General features: G+C 41.2%; 1 protein-coding gene across 3 annotated transcripts in view; it reads right to left on the bottom strand.

The window, feature by feature from the left end:
• The window catches only part of SPAG6 (sperm associated antigen 6), a 65711-nt gene that overhangs the window by 23493 nt on the left and 17717 nt on the right, over positions 1–24501 (bottom strand). For all 3 annotated transcript variants that reach the window (XM_042945085.1, XM_042945086.1, XM_042945087.1), the window contains exons 3-4: positions 21766–21932; positions 17717–17900 (exon numbers count right to left, since the gene is read on the bottom strand). In XM_042945085.1, the coding sequence (XP_042801019.1) occupies positions 17717–17900; positions 21766–21932 (351 nt within the window). The remainder of the gene's footprint in view (positions 1–17716; positions 17901–21765; positions 21933–24501) is intronic.

Below are 24501 nucleotides of genomic sequence, written 5' to 3'. Positions count from 1 at the left end.
CATAAACCATGTGGACCAATCCTGAGCTGAAAAGAATACAGGTCAATAGATGGACCTCCATTTACATGAACACATTTGAGGTAGATTAGGCTGAAATGGCTTGTTATTCTTTTTTTTTTTTTTTTAAGAGAGTAAGCAGATGTCAGCTGTTTAAGCTCTGACAATTCTTCACTTCTCAATAGGCAAGCATTTTATGCATGGTTTACAATAACAGAGAAAATTAAAGTACCAAAAATTTACCAACCACACTAATTAGGCAGTATTTTGTGCTATTTACATGAGTAAACATTAACATGAATCTTGGGCCAATAATGTCAATTTTTAAATTCCTTTCATCTTACAGTACTTTTTAAAAGAATTTAACTTGTTCAAAATTAAAAGATGCGTTTTCACTGTACGTGTAAAATGAGATCTACAACTGAACATGCTTTAATACATAAATGTTTATGTTTACACAAAGGGAAGCATTTCTCTTAACCATTTTGCATGTCAGAAGTAAAACCTTTTGAATATACATGCCGATTTACTTGTGTGTCCAAGAAAAACAGCTGTAAAAATAACCCATCTTAAATTATAGAGTGAGGGAAACAAGCAGGCAGACCCATATAATATATAATATACAATATATAATATATATGTAAAAAATGTCTTTTGAGAAGTATAAAACACCATACATAGTTACGGATTCTCCTCTTGTCGTATTCATGGCCTCTCTTACTGAATCACATATACCCATTTCTATAATCTCTTCCTTCCAGATTATGTTCTCATTTTCCCAGATTTGTAGTGCCTTGGTAATTTATGTCTTAATAGCCAAGCTAAGATACCTATTTAGCATATCACTTAAAGTCTTTCATTAAGAAAAAAAACACACAGTGTTTAATTTCTCAAAAGATTAGTAATATCACATTTTCTAAAAGGAAATAATGTTAGAAAATACAGGTTACAGTGTCCAATATTTGTTTTCCTTCAATTATTATAATTATCCTAGAAGTTCCAATATTATATAAATGATGCATTCCTTCTCTCATTAGATGAGTATCAATGGAAGGTTATTATGTGTCAGACGCACATCAACTCTGGTGCACATGACCCACTTCTACAAATTAACACTACATTGATTAGCAAACATGTTTCCATTTTAAAAATCTAACATGAAATATGAAATACAATGGGAAGTTAATATGTAATCTCAAGAACGAGAGGCAGATAAGAGGAAGATGGTTAAAAAATAAAAAAAGGACAACAGCAACAGACTGGAATATCAACCTCCCAATATAACAGATTCCCCAGAAGCTTCTCTGGGATTCTACTGCAATTACCTGAAGACCCATGGAGACAGCAGGTGAAATAGGTGATTACTGTTATCTGTCGCACCCGGGGAAAATTGAAAGAAAACGTAAAGTGTGATACCGTACGTGATTTATGTATAGAATTTTCATATTTCGTTAATTAGTAACATGTTACTTAATTCGATTCAGTCCAAATAATCCAGGTGCTGTAGTCATGTCAACTTTATGTGTACATATTTAAGAGCACCTGGAATGTATACACAGTCCCGCCTTGGGATGATTTGGCTTAAGAGTTTGCAGCCTGATGATGGTGTGAAGGCGATATACGTTCAGCAGAAACCGTGCTTTGAATTCTGAGTTCGGAGCTTTTCCCAGGCCATCGATACCTACACAGGCGCTAGGCTGTCTGCTGATGCTGGGCAGGGACGGCGAAGCCTCAGCTCCCGGGACAGCCGCGCCGTCACCAGGCGGAACAACCGATACACTCACAACCGCGCTGCACCCACGCGACCCTTCTGTGTTCCGCCTTCCGTGCCGTGCTCGCTAAATTACGGGAGACACTCAGCACTCCGTTACAAAGTAGTCTCTGCGTCTGATGATTTTGCCCAACCGGAGGCGAATGTACGTGTTCGGAGCACGTTTAAGGTCGGCGAGGCTAAGCTGCAGGTTAGGTGTGTCAAACGCGTTTTCGGGGGCGCCTGGGTGGCTCAGTCGGTTAAGCGTCCGACTTCGGCTCAGGTCATGATCTCGCGGTCCGCGGGTTCGAGCCCCGCGTCGGGCTCTGTGCTGACAGCCCAGAGCCTGGAGCCTGTTTCGGATTCTGTGTCTCCCTCTTTCTCTGACCCTCCCCTGTTCATGCTCTCTCTCTCTCTCTCTCTCTCTCTCTCTGTCTCAAAAATAAATAAATGTTGAAAAAAAAATTAAAAAAAAAATAAAAACGCGTTTTCGACTTAGGATCTTTTCGGTTCACAATGGATTTCTCAGGACATAACCCTGTTGTAAGTTGAGAAGGTCTGTAATGGGCTGCACGTTTTGTTTCGAAACAACAGAAGGATCAGTTCATCTATGTGAATGTTCACTTTTTTTTTTTTAATGTTTCCTAAGAGTAACGATATGCGGCAAACCGTTAATAAACACTGAGGTTCTTTTTTAAAAAAATCTATTATCTTTGTAATTCCCATGCATTGTATCCTTTTCTTGACTTGCTGTTAGAGTGCCATACCCTCCGTTTCCTCAACTCTATCGTGTTAATAATAAATGTTAATAATAATAATAAATAAAAGTCTATAATGTTAATAATAAAGCAAACTGTTCTTCTGACTTGTTACCCAATCCCAACCAAAGCTATTCTCTTTTTTTAGTTTTTTGTTGTTTTTTTTTTTTTTTTCTGAGAGAGAGGTGGGGGGGCCTGAGTTGGGGAGGGGCCAAGAGAGATGAGGGACAGAGGATCTGAAGTGGGCTCTGTGCTAAAGATTCTTAACCAACTGAGCCACCCTGGCGCCCCCCAAGCTGTTCTCCACTCTGTCCAGAACAGTGATGTTAAATGTGAGGAAGGCCAAGGATGGCCCTGGAGGAAGACTTCCTGTGAAGGTAGCAAGCTTCCCACAACATGGATGGAGCCATTCTGTACTTGAGACTTCATATACGTCACGTCTCCAAATGGATATGGTCCTATACAAACTGGGATCAGACACACGTCGTTATTTGCGAATGCTATCATTCTACTACCTTCATAGACACAAGGGATAAGGCAGTGCCTAGACAGGTAAGAACACAGTAGGCCGGGGGGCACCTGGGTGGCTCAGTTTGTCAGTTCGAGCCCCGCATCAGGCTCTGCGTTGGCAGTGAGGAGCCTGCTTGGGATTCTCTCTCTCTGCCCCTCCCATGCTCACTCTCCGTCTCTCTCAAAGAAACAAACATCAAAAAAACACAGTCGGCCTAGAGGATGCACACTGTACCATATTACACATGCTACAGACGATTTCATCCTGCCTCTGTCACTACTCTTTTTCCTATGGCATATCCTTCTCCTTTCCCTACTCCTGCTGTCTCTGGCATTTCTGTGCCAGTCACTGTTGGTGTCCACCCGGTAGCCTTTGTCAGCCGGGGCCTGAGGAGAAGTCAACTAGAAGCATCTGTGAAAGGTTTTTCTCTGTCATAAATGGAAACACAGGAGGAGGAAACACCGACTCTTTGCTGGACATGGGCAAGTGTGTGAATGACATCTGGAACTCCTACATCCATCTCGCAACTATAACGGAAGAAGTCGCCAATATTCTGAGGATGGCTGAGCACAAAAATGAAAAACATCTGGGTCCTCCCTGATACTGTTCGGCTGCATAACCAACCCCGGAATTGCCCTGACTCTGAACTTGTGTGCCACGGAAACTAAAAAATGTCCTTATCGGTTAGGCCATTTGTACTTGATAGTCTGTAGCTTAGAGCCAAAAACATCCTGGCGTAATCCCGTCCTCTCTCCTCCTCGGTAAATGGACGTGTTTTCCTCTCTTCCTCTGGTCGTCAGGTGTTCATGAAGTGCTCACTGAGTGAGAGAAACTTGGCCGGATCTTGGGGAAGCAGAATAAGCCACTGTTCTGTCCTAGCAGACTTAGCCCAGGGCGAATGCACGAACAGACCCCTGCCAGTGCGGAGCTAGGAGTCAAGTCTGTGGCGTGGCTGGGGAAAATGTACACGGGGCGTCCCAGGCAATGCCTCCCACGTCACTTCCTTCTCCCCTTTTCTTTTGTCCTGTGCTTTTCTACCCCGAAAAGAGCAGCCTTTGTAACCAATGCACAGCGAATTCTGGTACATTTAAAAATCACTTCCCGTAGGAGAAATGTCATGGGTTCATTTTTAAGTCTAATTTGAAAATGAATTTTGGTTCAATCAATTATCCTACTTACAAAATCAAAGATTGATACATATAGCCTCAGGTGCTCATTAAAGGTGTGACCAGAAGAAAAGCAGCGGGTCAAGAAATGTATCTTAGTGCCTGAGAATAGCCTCATTTAAAATTTTAACTAAATCTTCAAAACTTAGTTTTTAAAAAGTAAATCGTCTACTAGGCAGTAACATTCACCATAATCATTACCGTTAGATAACAAGCGAGATTGGAAGCAGTTATACAAAGAAAGATGCAGAGGGACACCTGGGTGGCTTGGTTGGTTAAGCGTCTAACACTTGGTTTTGACTCAGGTCGTGATCTCACAGTTCGTGGAATCGAGTCCCGCGTCAGGCTCCTTCTGACAGCGTGGAGCCTGCTTGGGATTCTCCCTCTTTCTCTCTCCTTCTCTCACTGCCTCTCCCCCACTTGCACATGTTCTCTCTCTTAAAAGATAAATAAACTTAAAAAAAAAAAAGGATCATGGAAAAACTGAGAGGCAGAAGTGTGAAGAGTGACCCATACCGGCATCCCCACGTTGGCAGCACGGAGCCCGATGCCGAGCTCGATCCCATGAGATCACGACTTGAGCCAAAACAAGAGTCAGATGCTTAACCAACTGAGCCAGCCAGGCGCCCCTCGTAGTCATTTCTAGTAACATGTATATATGTGGCTGATGTGCATACAATTCTTTAAATATTAACAACATGAAATTTGGGGGTGAGAACTCCTTGCTTCTTACACAGTTGCTTTTTCTTAAGAATTTCATTCCGTGCTGTTCTCAGGATCTGGGGTTTGTTTCTTCTTTTTCCCAACAAAATAAAGGCTGAATTTGTAGTCCTCTCTCACTGACAGATGTGAAGTGTTACAACTTAAATGGGTCAAAATCTTTTTTATAAGATTATTCATTTATTATTTCTGAGAGCGAGAGAGAGAGAGAGAGAGAGGGAGAGAGCGCTCACACAAGTGGGGGAGGAGCAGAGAGAGAGGGAGACACAGAATCCCAAGCAGGCTCCAGGCTCCGAGCTGTCAGCAGAGGGCCCGACATGGGGCTCGAACTCGTGAACTGAGAGATCATGACCTGAGCTGAAGCCGGACGCCTAGCTGACTGAGCCACCCAGTCGCCCCTGGATGAAAATCCTTCATTTAGAAAAATCAAAAAAAGCTTAGTACACTTTAATATTAAGACAAAAAGGGACACAGCATAAAGGGAGGACTTCCAAGGATGACAACATTCGTAAAATTAGTGCTGTCTCGAGCTGGCCGAACGGAAGACTAGAAATGGCTTTATGTTGTGGCCAGAAGAGGACAGGAACGCCCGTCAGTGTATATAACAGCCATGGCTGTTACAGGTCAAATAGAGAAATCAGGGAGAAGTGCTCACAGTGGCCTCAACCCCTCAACTTGTCTCAATTGCGGCGGCTGGTTGTTTGTTTAGATCTGGGGTGGTAAACTCACGTGTCCACAGGGCCCAGGAAGGTAACTAAAAGAAATGAAGTCAGAGGGGTGAGAAAAACACGGCGAGGGGAGGCAGCAGGAAAGTGGAAAAGGCTATGCACTGACTACAAGCAGCGGCGATCCCTTAGCCTCCGCCCAGCGTTGCCACGTAGGGATAAAGGCCTCCTGTTGTCAGATCTCAGGATTTTTCGAGAGAGGCCAGAAATCTGATTGTTAATGTGAAACCGCCTGGTTTTTAAGTATTGGCAACTTTTTCTTTTTTTCTCCCCCCACTCTGTGAGACAATCGGGTGCAGGCCAAACAAAACACATCCGTCCGTGGGCCAGCTGCAGCCTGCAACCATCATTTCACAACCCTGGGCTTCAACTTTGCACCCTCTAAGACGATCTGTGGGGGGCCTCCTGGATGTGGAACGGTAATGTTGTTTCTACCTTTGATTCTTGAAGTCGTATCTTGGAGTCATAAAAGAACCACTGGAAATGAGGTGAAATGAAAATTTCAGAGGTGAATTGCAAGAAATTGATGAAACCCTAAAAACTGGCCTGCAAAAAAAAGAATTAATCTAAATATATGTCATGATACTTAACTAATTTTCTGCTCTTAATGCGGATACAGGAGAGAAGAGTTTGAGCAAAATTAAGCGTTCTATCAGGTGAAGTCATAAAAAGGACTCAAGAGGCAGGGGCACTCCAGAAGGAAAAAATAAATGTATTTATTTAGCGCACTAATTGAGAAATTATTAGGCAAACACCTCAGGAACACTGATTTCTTTGAACTGTATTGCTTTTTAAATTACTTTGCAAACACCACTTTTAAATCACTGTTTCTAAGCCCTACAAAAAGTTCCATTTTGTTTCATTAAAAAAAAAAAAAGAAAGTCATGGATCATCATTTCTTTGCACTTAGGTGGCTGTGTTTCTCCATTTAAAGAGAGGAGGGTTTTCTTGCATCTGGCTCTAACATGTATCATCATCTCTTCAAAACCTTTTTTTTTTTAAATAAAGCAGGTGAAAAATACATTTAGAATTTGGCCACCACTTATGTTAATCTTATGTTGTAATAATCAGTCACCCCCAATTTTTCATAACTTGGTAAAATTATAGTAAAAGCAAATACGGTGTTGCAAAATTGCCAGAGCTGGTTATCTACTGACTCTACTCCAGTATGATTTGAGGAACGTCACTTCCAAAGTAAAATAAACTTCTCCTGGTTTTGGTCTAGCCCAGCTACTCCACTGCTTACTTAGTTATCTACTGCTGTGTAACAAATCACACCAGCTTAGCGGCTTAAAGGAGAAACATCTACTGTGTCCTAGTTTCTGTAGGTGGGGAATCAGGGAGTGGCATAACGGGGCGGTTCGGGCTGGGGCCTTTCACCGGGCTGCCGTCGGTCAAGAAGTCAGCTAGGCCTCCGATTATTCGGGGCTTGATTGGGTCTAGAGGATCTGCTTCTAAGCACACTCGTGGGGAGGTTGGAAGAAGCCTTCATCGGTTCCTCCCCATTTCTGGGGCCTTTCCAGAGGCTGCTTAGGAGGAGGCCTCTCCCAGAGCGAACGATCCAAAAGGGAGAATCCAAGACAAAATGGCAGTAGCCTTTCATGCTCTGACCGTCACTTCTGCTATGGCTCACTGGCAAAATGTGGGAGGAGGCAACGCAAGGAGGTGAACAGGAGGAGGTGGGCATCATGGAGGGCTGGGGGTGGGGGGCCTCATGGAGGCTGGATTTATTCCTCATCAGTGCATCTGAGAGAGACGACATCCCCCCATCGGGAACAAGGCTCATGATAACTAGGATTCCGAGCTGAGAGACAGACCTCTCCCATTGGAGGTGGGAGGGAGAGAAAGGTGCAGAGGGAATTTGCATGTTATTATGAAAAGGTCTAATATATGATTTTTCTTTATCTTCCCCACCGCACAGACGATATTTTTCCCACTCGCGTTACTTCCACACCACTTCTTTCCAATCTTCAGAGCCACTGGTCTAAACTGTACACATGGGTTGAGCGTTTGAGAGATGAAGGGTTAACATACATACACATGCTTTGAAGGTTAAATAATTCTGGCTCCTTTAAAAAAGTCAAGTGAGTCAAATAAGCCATTGATCTGGAGTTAATGGTGCCGTAGAAAGAAATTACAATCAGCTGGGATGGATGGCACACTCACAGGGCTCCAACATAACCAGCAGCTTCAAAATAAGGCAAGGAAAAGGACTGGAGACAAGAGAAAGAGAACATGGGAAACAAGACAGACTCGGGTATGGCCTTGGAAGTTAATAGGTAACATAAGATTTAAAGCAATTTTTAAAACCCCCGTGTTGGCAATTTTTAGTGTTTGACTTATAACTACTTCACAGCTAGGACTCGGCCGAGTGGAAGAAGGCAAAAACTCCATACAGAGGGGGTTTGCAGTGCTCTGTCCGTGAAGAAACTGATCTTAAGTTACTTAGATATTTTACAAAATACACTTTTTGTGTCTAGCAATGGATTCATTTGTTTCCCAGCCATTGGATAGGTATGTACTATTGCACGCGTGGTCGTAGTCTCACTCTGCCTACAATTTTGCATCCTGCATCACCAAGAGAAAACTGACACGGAAAGTGTGCATCTTGTTATCCAGACTCCACTGGCGTTCTTTCTTTGCTCCAGCCCAGTTTTAGGTAAGCGCCTGCCTTCGAGGAGCTGGGGCTGACAGAGGAGGCCCGAGAGCAAAGGGCTGCTGGGGTGCTGGTGGACTCTCTCCAAGAACACGCAAAGAGGAGACAGCAGAGGGACACAAACGACATCCTGGGTGATTAGAAGGTTGCCTAGATGCTTTTGTGAAAGTGGTCCCTGGTCCATAGCTCTTGGCGTGGCTCCCTCTGGGTGGTTCCTAGAAGCTGCCCGTGGGTGCCCACTGCTCACTTTTACTCCTGAGGATCGATGCAGCCCAGCACTTTTTTTTTTTTAATTTTTTTTTTTTTAACGTTTATTTATTTTTGGGACAGAGAGAGACAGAGCATGAACGGGGGAGGGGCAGAGAGAGAGGGAGACACAGAACCGGAAATAGGCTCCAGGCTCTGAGCCATCAGCCCAGAGCCCGACGTGGGGCTCGAACTCACGAACCGCGAGATCGTGACCTGAGCCGAAGTCGGACGCTCAACCGACTGAGCCACTCAGGCGCCCCAGCCCAGCACTTTTAATCAGTGCATAATATCCCACTGAGGAAATACATGCCATAATTTACTTAACTATCCCCCTGCTTTGGGACATTCGTTCTGCTTGATTTGGGTTTGGGTTGGGGCCATTACAAAGCACAGTGTGGTGAACCCCTCTTTGTGCATTAAGCTTACGGATTGGTTATCTATCGCTGTGTAACAAATGACCCAAACTCAACAGCTTCAAACAACATCATCCGCTATGCCCCATTCTCTGTGGGTCAGGAATCCAGAAGCAGCCTAGCCGAGTGGTTATGGCTCCAAGTTACTCAGAAAGTTGCCGCCACTCTGCCAGCTGGGGTCACGGTCATTTGAGGGCACAGCTGGGGGACGGTCCGCTTCCGAGCTCACTCAGCGGAGCGTGTTTTTGGGGAAGCTCCAGCTTCTAGCGGGTTGTCGGAGACCTCAGCTCCTCACCATGTGGCCCTTTCCCGAGGCTGGCTGTCCAAGTGTCTTTGTGTCACAGCAGCTGGCTTTCCCCAGAACAATGGGATACAGAAAGGGAGAGAGACCCTGGAAAGAAGCCTCAATCTTTTATAGCTGGTCAGCTATTCTCAGAAGTAACCTACCATCACTTCCACCATATCCCAGTGGTCACACAGACCCATCCCACAGACCCATCTCCCAGCAGGAGAGAACTACACAAGGGTGTATCAGGACCCACGGCCTCTGAGGGGCATCTTGGAGGCTGGCTACCACTGGTCACACGTACGTCTAGAATTCCACAGGATATACAAACACACATGCATGCATAGGTATGTGCGTTCATGTGTGTATTTACCTATGAGAGTGGCCCAGGGGTGCAATTACTGGGGGGAAGAGTGTTGACATTTTTTCGGGTTCTTGGTATTTTTGGCTTCACCACGTGAAACTGCTGTTTTTGTTCCGTCAGCACCAATTGAATATAGGCAATTTCATCCAGGTCAACCTCATACAAGCCAACCTCGAATGCACCGCAATCTTGTTTATTTTACAGGTATATGTCTCCACCACCCTGTCTCACCATGTGGGAGACTGGCAGTCTGGCCACTCATTTTATAAAGTGCATTGTAGTCCTTACATCGAGCAAGTGACTGCTCAAACTCGAATCATCATTTACTTCTCCCCAAGTGGTATTTTTAGTTCCAAATTCCTAACTTACTGCATACTACAGTTTAGTTACACTGGTTAAAAAACATGAAAATTATGGATGACTTTTTCAGACCACATGTGGCATTGCCACTATATTGCCTTTTAACAACCACAAAGCAGAGGCACGCTAATTCTAAGTCAGCACTGTCCAACAGGAATGCGGACCATGTATATAATTTAAAATTTTCTAGTAGCCACATTTAAAAAGCAAAAAAAGAAGTAGGTGAAATTAATTTTAAAGAAATACATTATTTAACGCAATATATCCAAAACATTATCATTTCAACATGTGGTCAGCATTTTAAAACTTTAACAAGATATTTCACATTGTTGTTTTTTTTTTTCCATATCAAGTCTTGGAAATCTAGTGTGTATTTTGCACTTACGATACATCTCAGTTCAACTACTAAATTTTCACTAGAAATACTCGATCTGGGGGCGCCTGGGTGGCTCAGTCCGTTAAGCGGCCGACTTCGGCTCAGGTCATGATCTCACAGTCCATGAGTTGGAGCCCCGCGTCGGGCTCTGTGCTGACAGCTCAGAGCCTGGAGCCTGTTTCAGATTCTGTGTCTCCCTCTCTCTGACCCTCCCCCGTTCATGCTCTGTCTCTCTCTGTCTCGAAAATAAATAAACATTAAAAAAAAAAAAAAAGAAAGAAAGAAATACTCGATCTGTATTTAGATTTCAAAAAGTTTACGGACGAAAAAGTAGATTTATATACCCAAGTTGTTTCAGTCATGCCTAAAATATTCCCAGTACTTGAACTGGTTATCAATTTTTTAATTTATATTAATTAGAAGTAGATAAAAATTTAGTTCCTCAGATGCCCTAGCCACAATTCAAGTATGCAATAGTAGCCTGTGACTAGTGCACTACCATATTGGTAAACCTGTAGTTTAAAATCAAAGGATGGGGCGCCTGGGAGGCTCAGTCAGTTAAACATCTGACTTTGGCTCAGGTCGTGATCTCACGGTTCGTGAGTTTGAGCCCTGCACTGGGCTTTGCACTGACAGCATGGAGCCTGCTTGGGATTCTCTCTCTCCCTCTCTCTCTGCTCCTCCCCTGCTCGCTCGCTCACACACACACACACACACACACACACACACACACACAATCTCCCTCTCTCTCTCTCTTTCTCTCAAAATAAATAAACTTAAAAATCAAGTCAAATCAAAGGAGATATAGAGAAATGGCCAGTAATAGAATTATCACACAAATAGTTAAACAACTGCAGTTAATAGCTTTCCAAGGCCAGAGGTCCTATCTCGCGCAAAATGCTTTGGTGCAATTAACTTATACTACGTCTTTATAGCAAGCTGCTTCATTTATCTAAAGGCACAGATGAGAGCAAAGTGGGCTAAAAAGTTAACTGTGCAAAATCAGCCAGACAACATGGTAATTATACAGTAACTATTTTCCCTGTAGACAATGGATTTTAAAATTTATGGTAAGATAAGATAATGAACATGACTTATTCAAAGTAGAACTTTTTTTTTTTTTAAAGTAGGCTTCACATCCAGCACAGAGCTGAATGTGGGGCTTGAACTCACCACCCTGAGATCAAGGATCAGATACTTAACTGACTGAGCCACCCAGGTGCCCCTCAAAGTACAATTCTTATGCTAACAAAGCTCTGAGCCTTTAATAAGTGAACTCGTGTAGATGTTTGTGAAATGCTTAATTGCAGTACTTGCAAATATCAAATACACTATGACTAGTGTACTTCTAGAAATTCAAATGTAAATAAAAGAGTGTTTTTACCCTCAATATCTAAACGGTGTTAGAAGGTTTCATACACTAGTGATTGGAAAATAAACCAAGTTCGAAAAACAATTTTGTTCAAACCCAAAAAATAAGTTCTGATATACTGTTCAAACTGGTAAGATACAAATACCCTTCTCTCTATCCACTCAGCACGCAATTTCATGACATTTCTTGTGCAGGTATTTGTAACCGATAGAAAACAAAGCCTCAGACTAAAAGAATATTAGGTGGAATCAGGTAGAGGAAGTATTCTGGTGGGTAGAGGGCTTTCCTTTCTCCTGAAACTGTACTATCAATGTTACTTTTTTCTTATTTCTATGCCCAAAGTCTGTCCAGTGCTTATCTGGATGTAACAATGTTCTTAAGAAGGATATAAACATTGCCCTTTCTGCAATGGTACAAAAAGCATAACTTGTAATTCTTTTCCTTGGTCCAACTTAGAATCACCCAGTGTGTTATCTGTACTCTTAAGACCATATTGTACATGGTCAGCTGTCTGCATGACCTTTATGCTCATCTATATCAATATTTCTATCTTATCATAAGCTCCTACAGGTAAGATATTAGCTGACTTACTTTACTTTGTATAGTCAGGAAGACGTGCTAACATTCCACATAAGTGACTCAGATACTTTTCGATGATTATAGTGATGGTGATGGTGATAAAGAAATTGTTTGCTAGCCTCATATATGAAGTTATAGGTCTCAGTGACTCAGGAATCGGAGATTACAGAATTATATGGTATTGTTCTATATTCTGAATTCTTAAAAAAACACACAAAAAAATCTCAGAAGGTTTTATCAACCAAGAGTTTATAACTTTAAAAATTAAAATAAATAAAAATACAGGACCTATTTTTTCACAACCTATTTTTTCTTTTACTAGCACACACACTAACCCTAGAAATGACTAACAAATTAGGTAACTACTGAGTAAACTTATAATTAAAGTGTTACTTTAACACATTTGGCCTCCGTGCCAAAAGAAAATACACAAGACATTTGTTTTTGCTTTATCTTTTTTCATGACCACTTAAATAAATAGAAAAGTTACTTGTGGAAATCAATGTTAGGATCAAAATACTTGTAACATGTAATGCATATAATCCCATATACATCATTTGCCTCCATGCGCATATGTTCCTCAACCCCTCCAAGATAAAATAAGTTGTAAAAAGCAAAAGTACAGAAATCAACATTATTATCTACAAGCACCAGTAAAGACAGTTGTCTATAGGGTTTTTAAAATAACTTTAAAAAATTTAAATCCAACGTAGTTTACATACAGTGTAATAATGGTTTCAGGAGAATTTAGTGAGCCATCACTTACATATAACCCCCAGTGCTCATCCCAGCAAGTGCCCTCCTTCATGCCCATCACCCATTTACCCATCCCTCCACCCAACAACCCCGCCAGCGGCCCTCAGTTTGTTCTCTGTATTTAAGAGTCTCTTATCGTTTGCCTCCCTCTGTTTTTATCTTATTTTTTCTGCCTTTCTCTATACTCATCTGTTGTGTTTCTTAATAAGTCAGAGAAAGACACAAAACATAAAATAATTTTTAGTTACCAGGCTTTAGTCCCCTTCGCCCCACCCCCCCTCACGGTACAAAGTCCCTAGTTGTCTCAGAGATGTGTCCCTAACGTGGATTTTTCAAAGGTAAATTACCGCTGCCTGAGCCTGTTCCACAGGATTTAGCCTACGGGTATTTACAGAAGGGTGACATGAGCGGCATTTGCAAAAATTTTCGATTTTTAAAATTCTTTTCTCTCTTTATCATTTCGTCATTCTGCACAAGACGGAAAAGAATCAGGCTGGCCAGCTTGGTCTGGATTCCTCCCTCATATCATCTGCTTAGCAAATAGGGGATGATCTACTAAATGTTTCTGTAGTGCCCGATCCAGCCAGTTCCTGTCAGCGCTGCTCCTCTGGCCGCCGCGGTCCCCTCCCCTGACGGCCACTGAGCTGGCATGGAAATCTGTCATCTGATTTAGCCCTACGGACATCAGTCAAGTCTATCAGAGAAAGAGGAGTCACACATGTGGAAACCAGCCATCGGGGGATTAAAAACAGAGGTATCTGGCAAGACTTTCAGATCCAACAAGGAGCTGACAATGAAGAGTGACGGGCTCTCATACGCTTCCTCACACAATAAAAAGGAAGAATCTCTGAAAGGTTTTGAGTAATTGCCACGCTGTTCCACCATCGATTGCTGTCTGGCCAGAATAAATCCTTCACCTCTCTCCTTCAGTTGCCTCATCTAGATAATTTAGGAATTTATGTGAATCCTTCAAGTGTTCTAGAACACCTAACCAAATGTACTCTGTGCCTCTTGGCCAGGCCTGAGAACAAAGTTTGCTCCAAGATGGCGGGAGTTTACGGGAGACGGCCTACGTATCTAAAGCTCCCCAAATAAACACTTACCGCTTACTTTTGAGCCCAAATGGGGAAAACCACTCCTATAAAACGCTTGCAGGGCTCCTCCTTCCTGACACTTGCAGCCAGGCTGTTGCTCTCACCTCGGTCCCACGTGCCACCCTCACTGCTGCCACACCCTGGACACGAGGTCACGGGAAGCTCTCCTCCAGGAAGCTGCTGAACAGTGAGGAGGCCAGAGAGAGGCCGCCAGGGGGGAGCAGGGAAGCGGGGCCTGCCTGAGGGCCTGCGGGGAGCATGGCCAAGTGCCCTTTTGGGCCCTTCCGTGTAGAAGCCCTGCCCCTCAAGAGACCCGTGGTTCTTTCTTCCTCCCCCCTCACGCTCCCCGTCCACACAGGCCGTGGGCCCCACTCCTTGTATCTCCCAAAGCAAGACTAGTCCTTGGAAACAGCGAGAGGGTGACGCCGATGAGGAAAATGTGTTAACGGAACAGTGCTGCAGAGTGGGAGAAACTGGCAAGAAGGAAGAAGAACCAATCTGAGAAGAATTTACCTCAGCTTTTACTAAAAGGCAGGAAAAAATATAAAGAAATAACTTATCTTCAAAGTGAGAGGTACATGCATGTATCAGGTGTATTCAATAACTGGTGATTCAACCACAGAAATTTAATGACAGGATTTATACAGAAATAAAAACGAAAACACCATTTCACGTTGTTCATCCCAGTTCCCTTTGAATTATCTGTAAAATGCTTCCAAATCTACATATAGAAGTCACTTTCGGAAATTGTATTTTTCAATTTGAAAAAGTCAGATGATGCCTGTTTGACTAATTGTGTGCTTACTTTCTTTTTGTTTCCTAGACACAAAGCGTTTTCCTTCTATTGCCCTTAAAGGTACACTTTGTTTCTCTTGTGTCTCCATGTAAGGTGTGTATTTCCTGAACTGCCTAATAAAACATTTTACCGCTAATACTAAGAAGAAAACACTGAATGAACGCCCTCCCATCAATCTAACATATTCTATTTTTAGGAGATCATTGAAAAAGAAATCAGGTTATTTAGAGGTACACCATCTATTTTCACTGATTCAGGATGTGAATGATGACTTATTTTATTGCCTACTGGGTAACAATTCCCTTTCCTTCTGAGAAATCTATGCAGTAATCTCTTCTGGGAGCTTCTGGGTCCCAGGCCCCTAACTACTGTGAAATACTGAAATTATAGTGGGAATGCCATGTGGGAGCCAGATTATAGCAAGAAATTGGAATGGAATCCCTAAGACAGATCCTATTTATGAACTATAATCATTTAGCCTCAGACTCAACAAAAGGGAGAGATGAAAAGGTTGTCTATAGGCACCTGCCTGAGAGTATATCTGTCTGACTGTCCCTCAAAGCTCCTTTGTATCACGTTTTCAGATACTCATGTTAGAAGCCGTTTGCCATAAGTTCCTCTGAACAAACAAAACAAAACAAAAACAAAAAACACAACATAAAACAAAAAACAAAACCCCAAACCTAAATATATGCATATAGTTTCCCCATGATAACCAGCTTCTAATTTAAAACACTGCCTTAGTTTCTTCAGTCAACATATATTAAAAAATAGTCCTAATGAGAATCTATTTGCAAAACCAAAATCCATATATGGGGAGGAAATAATTTTAATATACGAATTCAGAATCATTTTAGGCATGACAATAGTTTTTTTTTCTTATTTTTGTATAATTTTCTTTCCTTTTTCTAATAGTGTCAGCATTTTAAGAACCAAATTACACATCACCATGGGAGAGCCTCTTCCTGTTTCTGTTTTGAATTTCTTCTTCGGTGCTCTTTTAAGAAATATTTAGTGAAGCTGTTTACGGGCAGTGGCTAATATGGGCTTTGGAGTCAGACAGATGTAGACTCAAATTCTGGTTCCACAATTACCATCACTTCAGGTATCCTTTCTAAGTCATATTTTCTTCCTCTGTCTAACAGGGAAAGTAACACCTACCCTAGGGGTAGCTGTAATCAAAACAAGATAATGTATCTGGAGCACACTGCACAGAGCCAGGCACACAGTAATTACTCAATAAGTGATAGCCATTATTTTATGCATGCATACACACCGAAAAATCTGGAAAACAAAGAAAATGTACCTTGAATCCTATCACCCTAGTAACACAAACATGTATTTCTTTGTAATTTATGTCCACATAAAAACTTACTTTTATATGATTATAACTGCAGTACACAATTTTATAGCTTTTTTACATTACAATCATGTTTCCATGTTACCATGTAGGATTCATAATTACCTTTTTAATTTGCCAAATGAAATTCCATTAGGTAAACTACCATAATTTAACCACTAAATTCCTGCCAAATATTTGAGGTTTTTTGATATTACAAATACTACTACAATAACATTAACACGAATATAACTTTTGCATTCTGTGGAATTCTTTCCTTAGGATGAATTCCCAAAGCAGGCTTTTTAGAGTAACCACAAACTCTTTCATGGCTTAGATTAATCTTGCCAAACTGCTTTGCACAGGTTTATACAATTCATAGTATCTCCAGCAATGGGCATAACCGTCATATCCTCTCCAACCTTCAGTATTAATACTAATATCTTAGATTTATTGGATATTTACCATGTGCCAAGTACTGGCCCAAGTGTTTTGCGTATATTATCTCATTGTGCTCACAACAGATCTCTGAAGTACCTACTTTTAGGTGCCCTCTTCTGCAGATGAGGAAGTTAAGGTTCAGAAAATTTGAAAGCCATGTCCAAGGTCATGCAGAAACTAAATGGCGGATCTTGGACTCAAACTCAGATCCTGTCTAATGCCACAGTGCTCTTGACCGTTTGGCTGTAATTCTGATTTACTCTTTTCCCCTCCCTAAGTAATAATAACTGGGAAAAGACATTTTCATTGATGTTTTAATATGCAGTTCTTTGACTACTAGAGAAGTTGGTCATTTTTACATATGTTTAAGACTGTATTTTCTTGTTGTATTATTTGTTCATATTATTTGGCATCTTCTGGAAAGTGGTGGGGGCAATTTTATTCCCCATATAATCTTCACCCATCAGGTCTGTCAGCATAAACTTCACACAAGAGGTCCAGGCCCCTTCTTGATGATGTCATTAAGCTGTCAGTTTATGAGAGAAAGTACTTCTCTTTCCCCTCCTTCCTGCCCAGTATGGGCTCAATACACATATGTTCTAGAAAGTTATCATGTCCATATCTTTTCAACATCACTCATTCACACAACGTGTCTCCCGCCTAGTTTGGAGCACCCCATCATCAGAGAGAGTAAAGATCCAAAATCCCCTGAAGGATGACAAACTAAAATTTTTTCACTGAACCAATTTGCCAGGGTCTTTGAGAATCTGTCAATCTCTCACTCTCCTCATTCCCCACTCCCTCTTTCCATGCTCACACTGCTCTTCAGCTGACTGAAGTAAAGACTGAAATGGGTAGGTTTTTGGTGAATTTATGATCTAAACAACTTGGCCATCATTCAAAACCTATCTCCCATAATGTATGGAAACATCATTAAAACTGCAAAACCCGATTTCCCTAAAAAAAATCTAAATGTTAGTAATCCTGTTTTCAAATATGCTCCGTTACCTGCATTATGTCTTGCGATGTAACCCAGTGCCCAGGCTGCAGCTTCCTTGACTCCAGGGTCAAAATCTTCCAGGCATATCACCAGTGTATCCAGGGCTCCGCAATCCACGATCGCCTGAGCTAGTTGAGGAGAATGCTTCCCCACTGCTCGTAGCACAAAGGCGGCTGCTTTCTTGTAAAAACGCTACGATGATAAAACAGACAAAACTCAGAGTGAATGAAGCGCTTATTAAACCAAAAGTTAAAATAGACGAAAACCAACATAAAAATGACATTAAATAAAGCTCAACAGCTTTTGAATACAACAGATAAAAAAACATCCTGCAAAGTCACTTTTTTGGTGTTCCCTGATTGCTTTTTGTTCAGTGCCAAACTGAAACAACGTTAAGTCTTAAATTTCGTTTCAAATGTTTTATTCTGCAACATGCATTTGGAAATTGTATAAAAGAAAACATAAACATTGTATTTCCTACAAATGCCTAAAATGATGAGATTTTCTGTATCTGCGTTACACTGAAAAGTAGTTGTTTGACCCAGGGGAACTCTTAGATTGTTAGCATGTGCAACAAAAATGTCCGCTGACAAATTCATTTCCTTTACTTGCCCTCAGTCTCTAAGCGTGGTAGGCCTTTCATGACCTCAACTAATCTTTCTGGTGTCCCAAGTTATCCTGAAATAACAACCACGGTCTGGGACGCACTTACCAATCATCAGATAAACATAAAGGTGAAACACTCGTGATACGTTTTAAAACTTTTCCTGGTAAATAAACTAGCCAAACAAGAGGATGTGTGATTTATCTCCTCTGAGGAAAAAAAAAAAAAAAAAAAAAAAAAAAAAAAAAAAAAAAAAATATATATATATATATATATATATATATATATATATTAGTGATAAATACAAATGACTTGGTATTATGTGAATTTTAAGTAATGCTTCATATTTGTAATATTTTCTATATAAAATTTTATCAGATTAAGACATCATAAAATAAAACTGAAACACAAGGCTAACGTTTTTCTTCATATAGCTAAAAAATTTAAATGTATAGGAAGTATTTGGCTGTAACACTCACTGTTGTTTCATGGTTAGCCTGACACATTAATGGTCTCTTTCTTCTATGAATAGAACCCAGGTAATCCCCTGTTTTGGATTCCAAGTTTCTATTTCTTTACGGTGACTACTGAAAGTGACCAGGTGACTACAGCACCTGTTTTGAAAGCATGCTATTTACTTAGGCTAAAAGATTAAGATAAAATAAAAATTATAGGAGAGGGAGAAAATATACCAAGTATATTTTAACATATTATCTTTCAAAAATTGGCCTATGTTGATGATATAAGAAATATGCTATGTTAATAATGATGTTTTGACTTCATATCTTTCTTTAGTTACTTAAAGGTTAACAGAGAGAGAGATTAAAATGTGTTATAAAGTCCAACTTTATGTCAGTGACTGATTGTAAAATAGATTATAGATTATGAAATAATACATTATACTTAATTAATAGATTTATTAGGCCATCGATAGTCACTGCTAACTACAGTGCCTATAATTCACACCTTCTGATCTCATTTCCCCTTTCTCCTAATTTCCGCTTCTCCAAATTCCTCTCTCTTCTCTCCCATTCCTCACCAAAAGAGTTGCCTTAAAAAAAAAAAAAAAAACTACACCAGAGGACTTTGTACCTCATAAAGAAGAGATTAAACCCTGTGAGAAGTGAGTTAAAGGACTGGTAGGTGAAGTGAATACTGCTTCACATAACTCAGTTTCTCCTCACCTCTGCCCTGGCACTTTTTTGTCGCTTTACAGCTAGTGCACATTCATTCGCATCTAGAAAACTTCTACTGAGGACCTTCTTTGTGGGATACCAAAACACAGACCCTGCCCCAAAAGAAGGAGCCAAGAATCCAGGAAGAACAAAGTCTAACAGTGTTCGATGACAGGAGGAACACCTGTAGGAAAAACAAAATTTCTGAGACTCCTTGTAGAGATAAGACAAGCAGGAAATGAGTCTCCAATCTCTAAAAAATAAGGCAAAAATGTGAACAATTGGGATTTATTTTTTTGGAGGATAAAATACACATATTATTTGCCATTTGAACCATTTTAAAGTGTAAAGCTCAGTGGCATTTAGCACAGTCACAGTGTTGTGCAAACATCACCATCTAGTTCCAGAATATTTTCCTCAGCCCAACAAGAAATCTCATACATGTTAAGGAGCCACTCCTCATTCCCCTGTCCCCACAGCCCCTGGCAACTGCTAATCTGCTTCTGTCTCTATGCATTTGCATATTCTGGATATTTCCTATAAACGGAGTCATGCAATACGTAGCCTTTTGTGTCTGGCTTCCTTCTCTTAGAGCAAAGGTTTATCCATGTTATAGCCTGTATCGATACCTCATCCCTTTTTATGACTGATAATATTCCATTATATGGATGTACAACATTTTGTTTATCTAGTCATTCTTTTGTTCTAGTGAATAACGCTGCGGTAAACATTTGTGTACAAGTTTTGTTTGAACACCTGTTTTCAATTTTTTTTGGAAATCTAACTAGGAGTAGAACTGCTGGGTCATGTGGTAATTAGGTTTAACTTGACTGCTTGACTGCTTTCTATAGCAGCTGTACCATTTTACACTCCTATCAGCGATGCGTGAGGGTTCCGATTTCTCCAAATCTTTTTTTTTAAATTTTTTTTTCAACGTTTTTAATTTATTTTTGGGAGAGAGACAGAGCATGAACGGGGGAGGGGCAGAGAGAGAGGGAGACACAGAATCGGAAACAGGCTCCAGGCTCCGAGCCATCTGCCCAGAGCCTGACGCGGGGCTCGAACTCACGGACCGCGAGATCGTGACCTGGCTGAAGTCAGATGCTTAACCGACTGCGCCACCCAGGTGCCCCCCGATTTCTCCAAATCTTCACTGACCACTTGTTCTTTTCTTTTCCCTTTTTTAATGGCCATCCTCATAGGTAAAGTGATATCTTGCCGTGGCTCTGATTTCCATTTCCTAATGACTCATGTTACTGAGCATCCTTTCATGTTGGTTGGCTACGGTATGTCTTCTTTGGATAGATGTCTGTTCAAGTCTTTTGCCCATCTTTAAATTGGATGGTTTGTTATGGTTATACGAATAGGAATTGAATCTTAAAAATGTGTCAAGAAATATATATCCTGGGGCACCTGGGTGGCTCAGTCTATTAAGCATCTGACTCTGGATTTTTGGCTCAGGTCATGATCTCACAGTTGTTGATTTCAGAGCCCTGCATCAAGCTCTATACTGACAGCACGGAGCCTGCTTAGGATTCTCTCTCTCTCTCTCTCTCTCTCTCTCTCTGCCCCTCTCCTCCTCATGTTCTCCCTCTCTCTCTTTCTCTGTCTCTCAAAATAAAGAAATAAACTTTAAAAAAAGAAATATATATCCTTAGGTTATAAGAAACTAACAAAATGGAATAAACATACCAAGACCCTACCTATAGAAAGATCCTTAACTATTATCAGGTGGCAGAGTACAGAACAAGATAGGAGGGAAAACATTGTGGCACTCGTGGATGACCCTGAAAAGGACTGACATGCTTGCATACTTGCTATAAAATGCTTTATCAAACCTTCCATTACACATATCCTCCTTCATTTTGTATGCTTCTGTCCCCCTGCTCCCAAGCTGTCTCTTACAGTGTCCACTAACTAGATTTCATCTGCATGTAAGGATTGCTGAAAACAACTTTCCATTTGCCTAGGGGGCCATGCACCTCTCTAAGACTGATCCTACAAATTGAAGACTCCCATACACAGAAATACTGCCTTATATACAATTCGTTTAAAAACTGTGTAATCTGTTTTCTTATATTAACAGTAATGGAAGAAAAACTGCCCATCACTTCCAAAGTAAAATACCCTAAAGGTATTATTTATGTGCAGTTCAAAGAATTGAAGGTTATATTAACGTCCTAAAATTCTAATGCCCACAAGCTTGCAACTGTGCCCAAACTAGCAGATCTTTTAAATCTAAAAAAAATACGTATAACTTATTTTTTTTAAGTCTTACATTCTGTTCTGCCAATGAATAAACAAGCTGTGGAAGAATGTCGCCCTTCACGACTGCTTCTGCTAGGTCACCATTATAATTCGCCAGTCTCCCAAGAGCCAATGCAGCAGTCTGTTGAATTGTTGGGACCACATCCAGAAGAAGAGGCCTCAGCAAAGACATTACACCTGAGTTAAGTTATGAAAGAACAGAAGTCAGCAAAACTTAAATGAAAAAGCAAATATACAATTCAGCATTTGTGCAGATAAGAAAATTATGGGGGAAAAAATCAGTAAAAACACACAAAAACTTTTCACTAAAAACGAATGGGATATTTAGAGGCCTCTAACTGGCCCGGACGGAAAGTAATACAACCTCTAATTATCAAAGCAGCAGCACAGCATGAAAACAAGAAAGGCTTTGGACTTAGGTTAAGAGTTTGAATCCCTGATTTGGCAAATAGTAGCTATGTGACCCAGTAGGACTGTCATAAGGAATGTAGAGAAAGGCTGTGGAGTATGTAGTCTGATGCCTACCTAGCACATGGTAGGGCGGTGGGGAGGGGCGGGGGGATAGGTGTCCCCCAGCCTTTGTAAATTCTATCTTTTAGGGCTCAGTTCAGGTCCTTTCATCTCTGTGTAGTTTTCCTTCGCCCCCCGCCCCCCCTCCATTCCAACTGTTGGGTCTTTTCTGTGATTTCAACTAAACTTGAATGTATTTCAGAGATTTTATCAGGATGTATCTCAGAGCCAGGAGAGCTAGGGGGACCACTTGGCTGGGGCCTCACACTCATGAGGGGATGCAAATTCAGATTTCTGATACTACTTTAAAGAAACAAATTCTTGGGGCGCCTGGGTGGTTCAGTCGGTTAAGCGGCCGACTTCGGCTCAGGTCATGATCTCGCGGTCCGTGAGTTCGAGCCCCGCGTCGGGCTCTGTGCTGACAGCTCGGAGCCTGGAGCCTGTTTCGGATTCTGTGTCTCCTTCTCTCTGACCCTCCCCTGTTCATGCTCTGTCTCTCCCTGTCTCAAAAATAAATAAAACGTTGAAAAAATTAAAAAAAAAAAAAAAGAAACAAATTCTTTGAGATAAGGAAGTATTTTGTATTACCAGCTCTCATAATATTTACTCTAGGGTTGAATACACAGTAGGTATGTCATCATCACAGCAATCACAGTAAAAGTTAGCTTGTATTTATCCAGCACTTATTATATACACACATTGTTTTAAGGATTTGTTTCCATTCACTGAATTCTCATAAAAAGTCTATGAAGTTGGCCCTATTAAGTATGTCTATTTTACAGATGAGGAAATGACGGCTGAGAACGGTTAAGAAATCATCACAAAACTAATAAATGGTGGAGCAAGGTTAGAAATTCAGGCTTTCTTCATTGATAATTGCTGAATAAATGTGCACTGAAAGTTGAGGAGGTGAAGAAAGAGACATAAAAAATAATTGCATTTTGGTCATCTGCTTGGATATTCCAACTCTTCATATTACCTTTGCCTTACTGTAAAATACCCAAAAATAGGTAACTGCTATTTGGGCTTTAATGACGCCGTTTTTTTTAAATTTGTTTTTACATTCATTTATTTTTGAGAAACGGAGTGAGACAAAGCGTGAGCAGGGGAGGGGCAGAGAGAGAGGGAGACACAGTATCTGAAGCAGGCTCCAAGCTCTGAGCAAGAGGTCAGCACAGAGCCTGATGCAGGGCTCGAACCCACCAACTGTGAGATCATGACCTGAGCCGAAAGTCAGACGCTCAACTGACCGAGCCACCCAGGCGCCCCGAAGCTGTTTTCATCTAAGGTTACAAGAAAGGTAATGACAGAGTTCAAACTGGAACAAAATGCCCCTTGACTTTGTAAACTTTACTTAATTTGCAGCAGGCGATTTAACTTGATTTTAATTACATCTTTTCTTTTAAAAACATACCACGGTGATCTAGAAAAGCAAATATTCTCCATATTCTTTTATAAGGTTATATATATCCAGAAACACTTGAAATAGAATAAAAGGAAAACATTCATGATAACACTTAGGATTAGCCCAAATTAAGATAAATAGTACTACCAAATAACATCGGCAGAGAATAATGGCACTGATCACAGACACATGTCATGATGTGATCCGTGACTTTTCACAGTTTCCACTTTCATTTCATGATCACTTTTCTGGCTAGGGTGGCTTGGTGAGGTCATCCTGGATGAGACCACAGTTACAAGTTTGAGTCCTACTCAGGCTAGTTAACTTTGCAGGCACACAGCACGTCTACTCATGCCTCGGTCATAGTTCATGTTCAACAAATCAACATGTCTATGCTCATAGCTGTTGCTAATACTACCAGCTATACTTTGGATAGAGGGGCGCCTGGGTGGCTCAGTCGGTTAAGCGTCCGACTTCGGCTCAGGTCATGATCTCTCGGGTTGTGAGTTCGAGCCCCGCGGCGGGCTCTGTGCTGACCGCTCAGAGCCTGGAGCCTGCTTCGGATTCCGTGACTCCCTCTCTCTCTGCTCCTCCCCCGCTCATGCTGTCTCTGTCTCTCAAAAATTAATAAGCATTCATTTAAAAAAAATTATACTTTCTATAGAGGTGATTTCTGAAATACCTCACAACAAGAAGTTTAAAGTGCAGAAAAAGCATTAGGACTACCAAATGCTAACATGGGTTCTTTCTAGAAAGTTGGATTTAAAACAATTTGCTGACCTCTTCTTTGTAGTTGCTTTCCTACCTTTTTTTTTTTTTTTTTTTTAGTTT

The sequence above is a fragment of the Panthera leo genome, chromosome B4 (assembly GCF_018350215.1).
Source record: "Panthera leo isolate Ple1 chromosome B4, P.leo_Ple1_pat1.1, whole genome shotgun sequence".
Classification (NCBI taxonomy): Eukaryota; Metazoa; Chordata; class Mammalia; order Carnivora; family Felidae; genus Panthera; species Panthera leo.
This window is presented reverse-complemented; position numbering and strand designations above follow the sequence as displayed.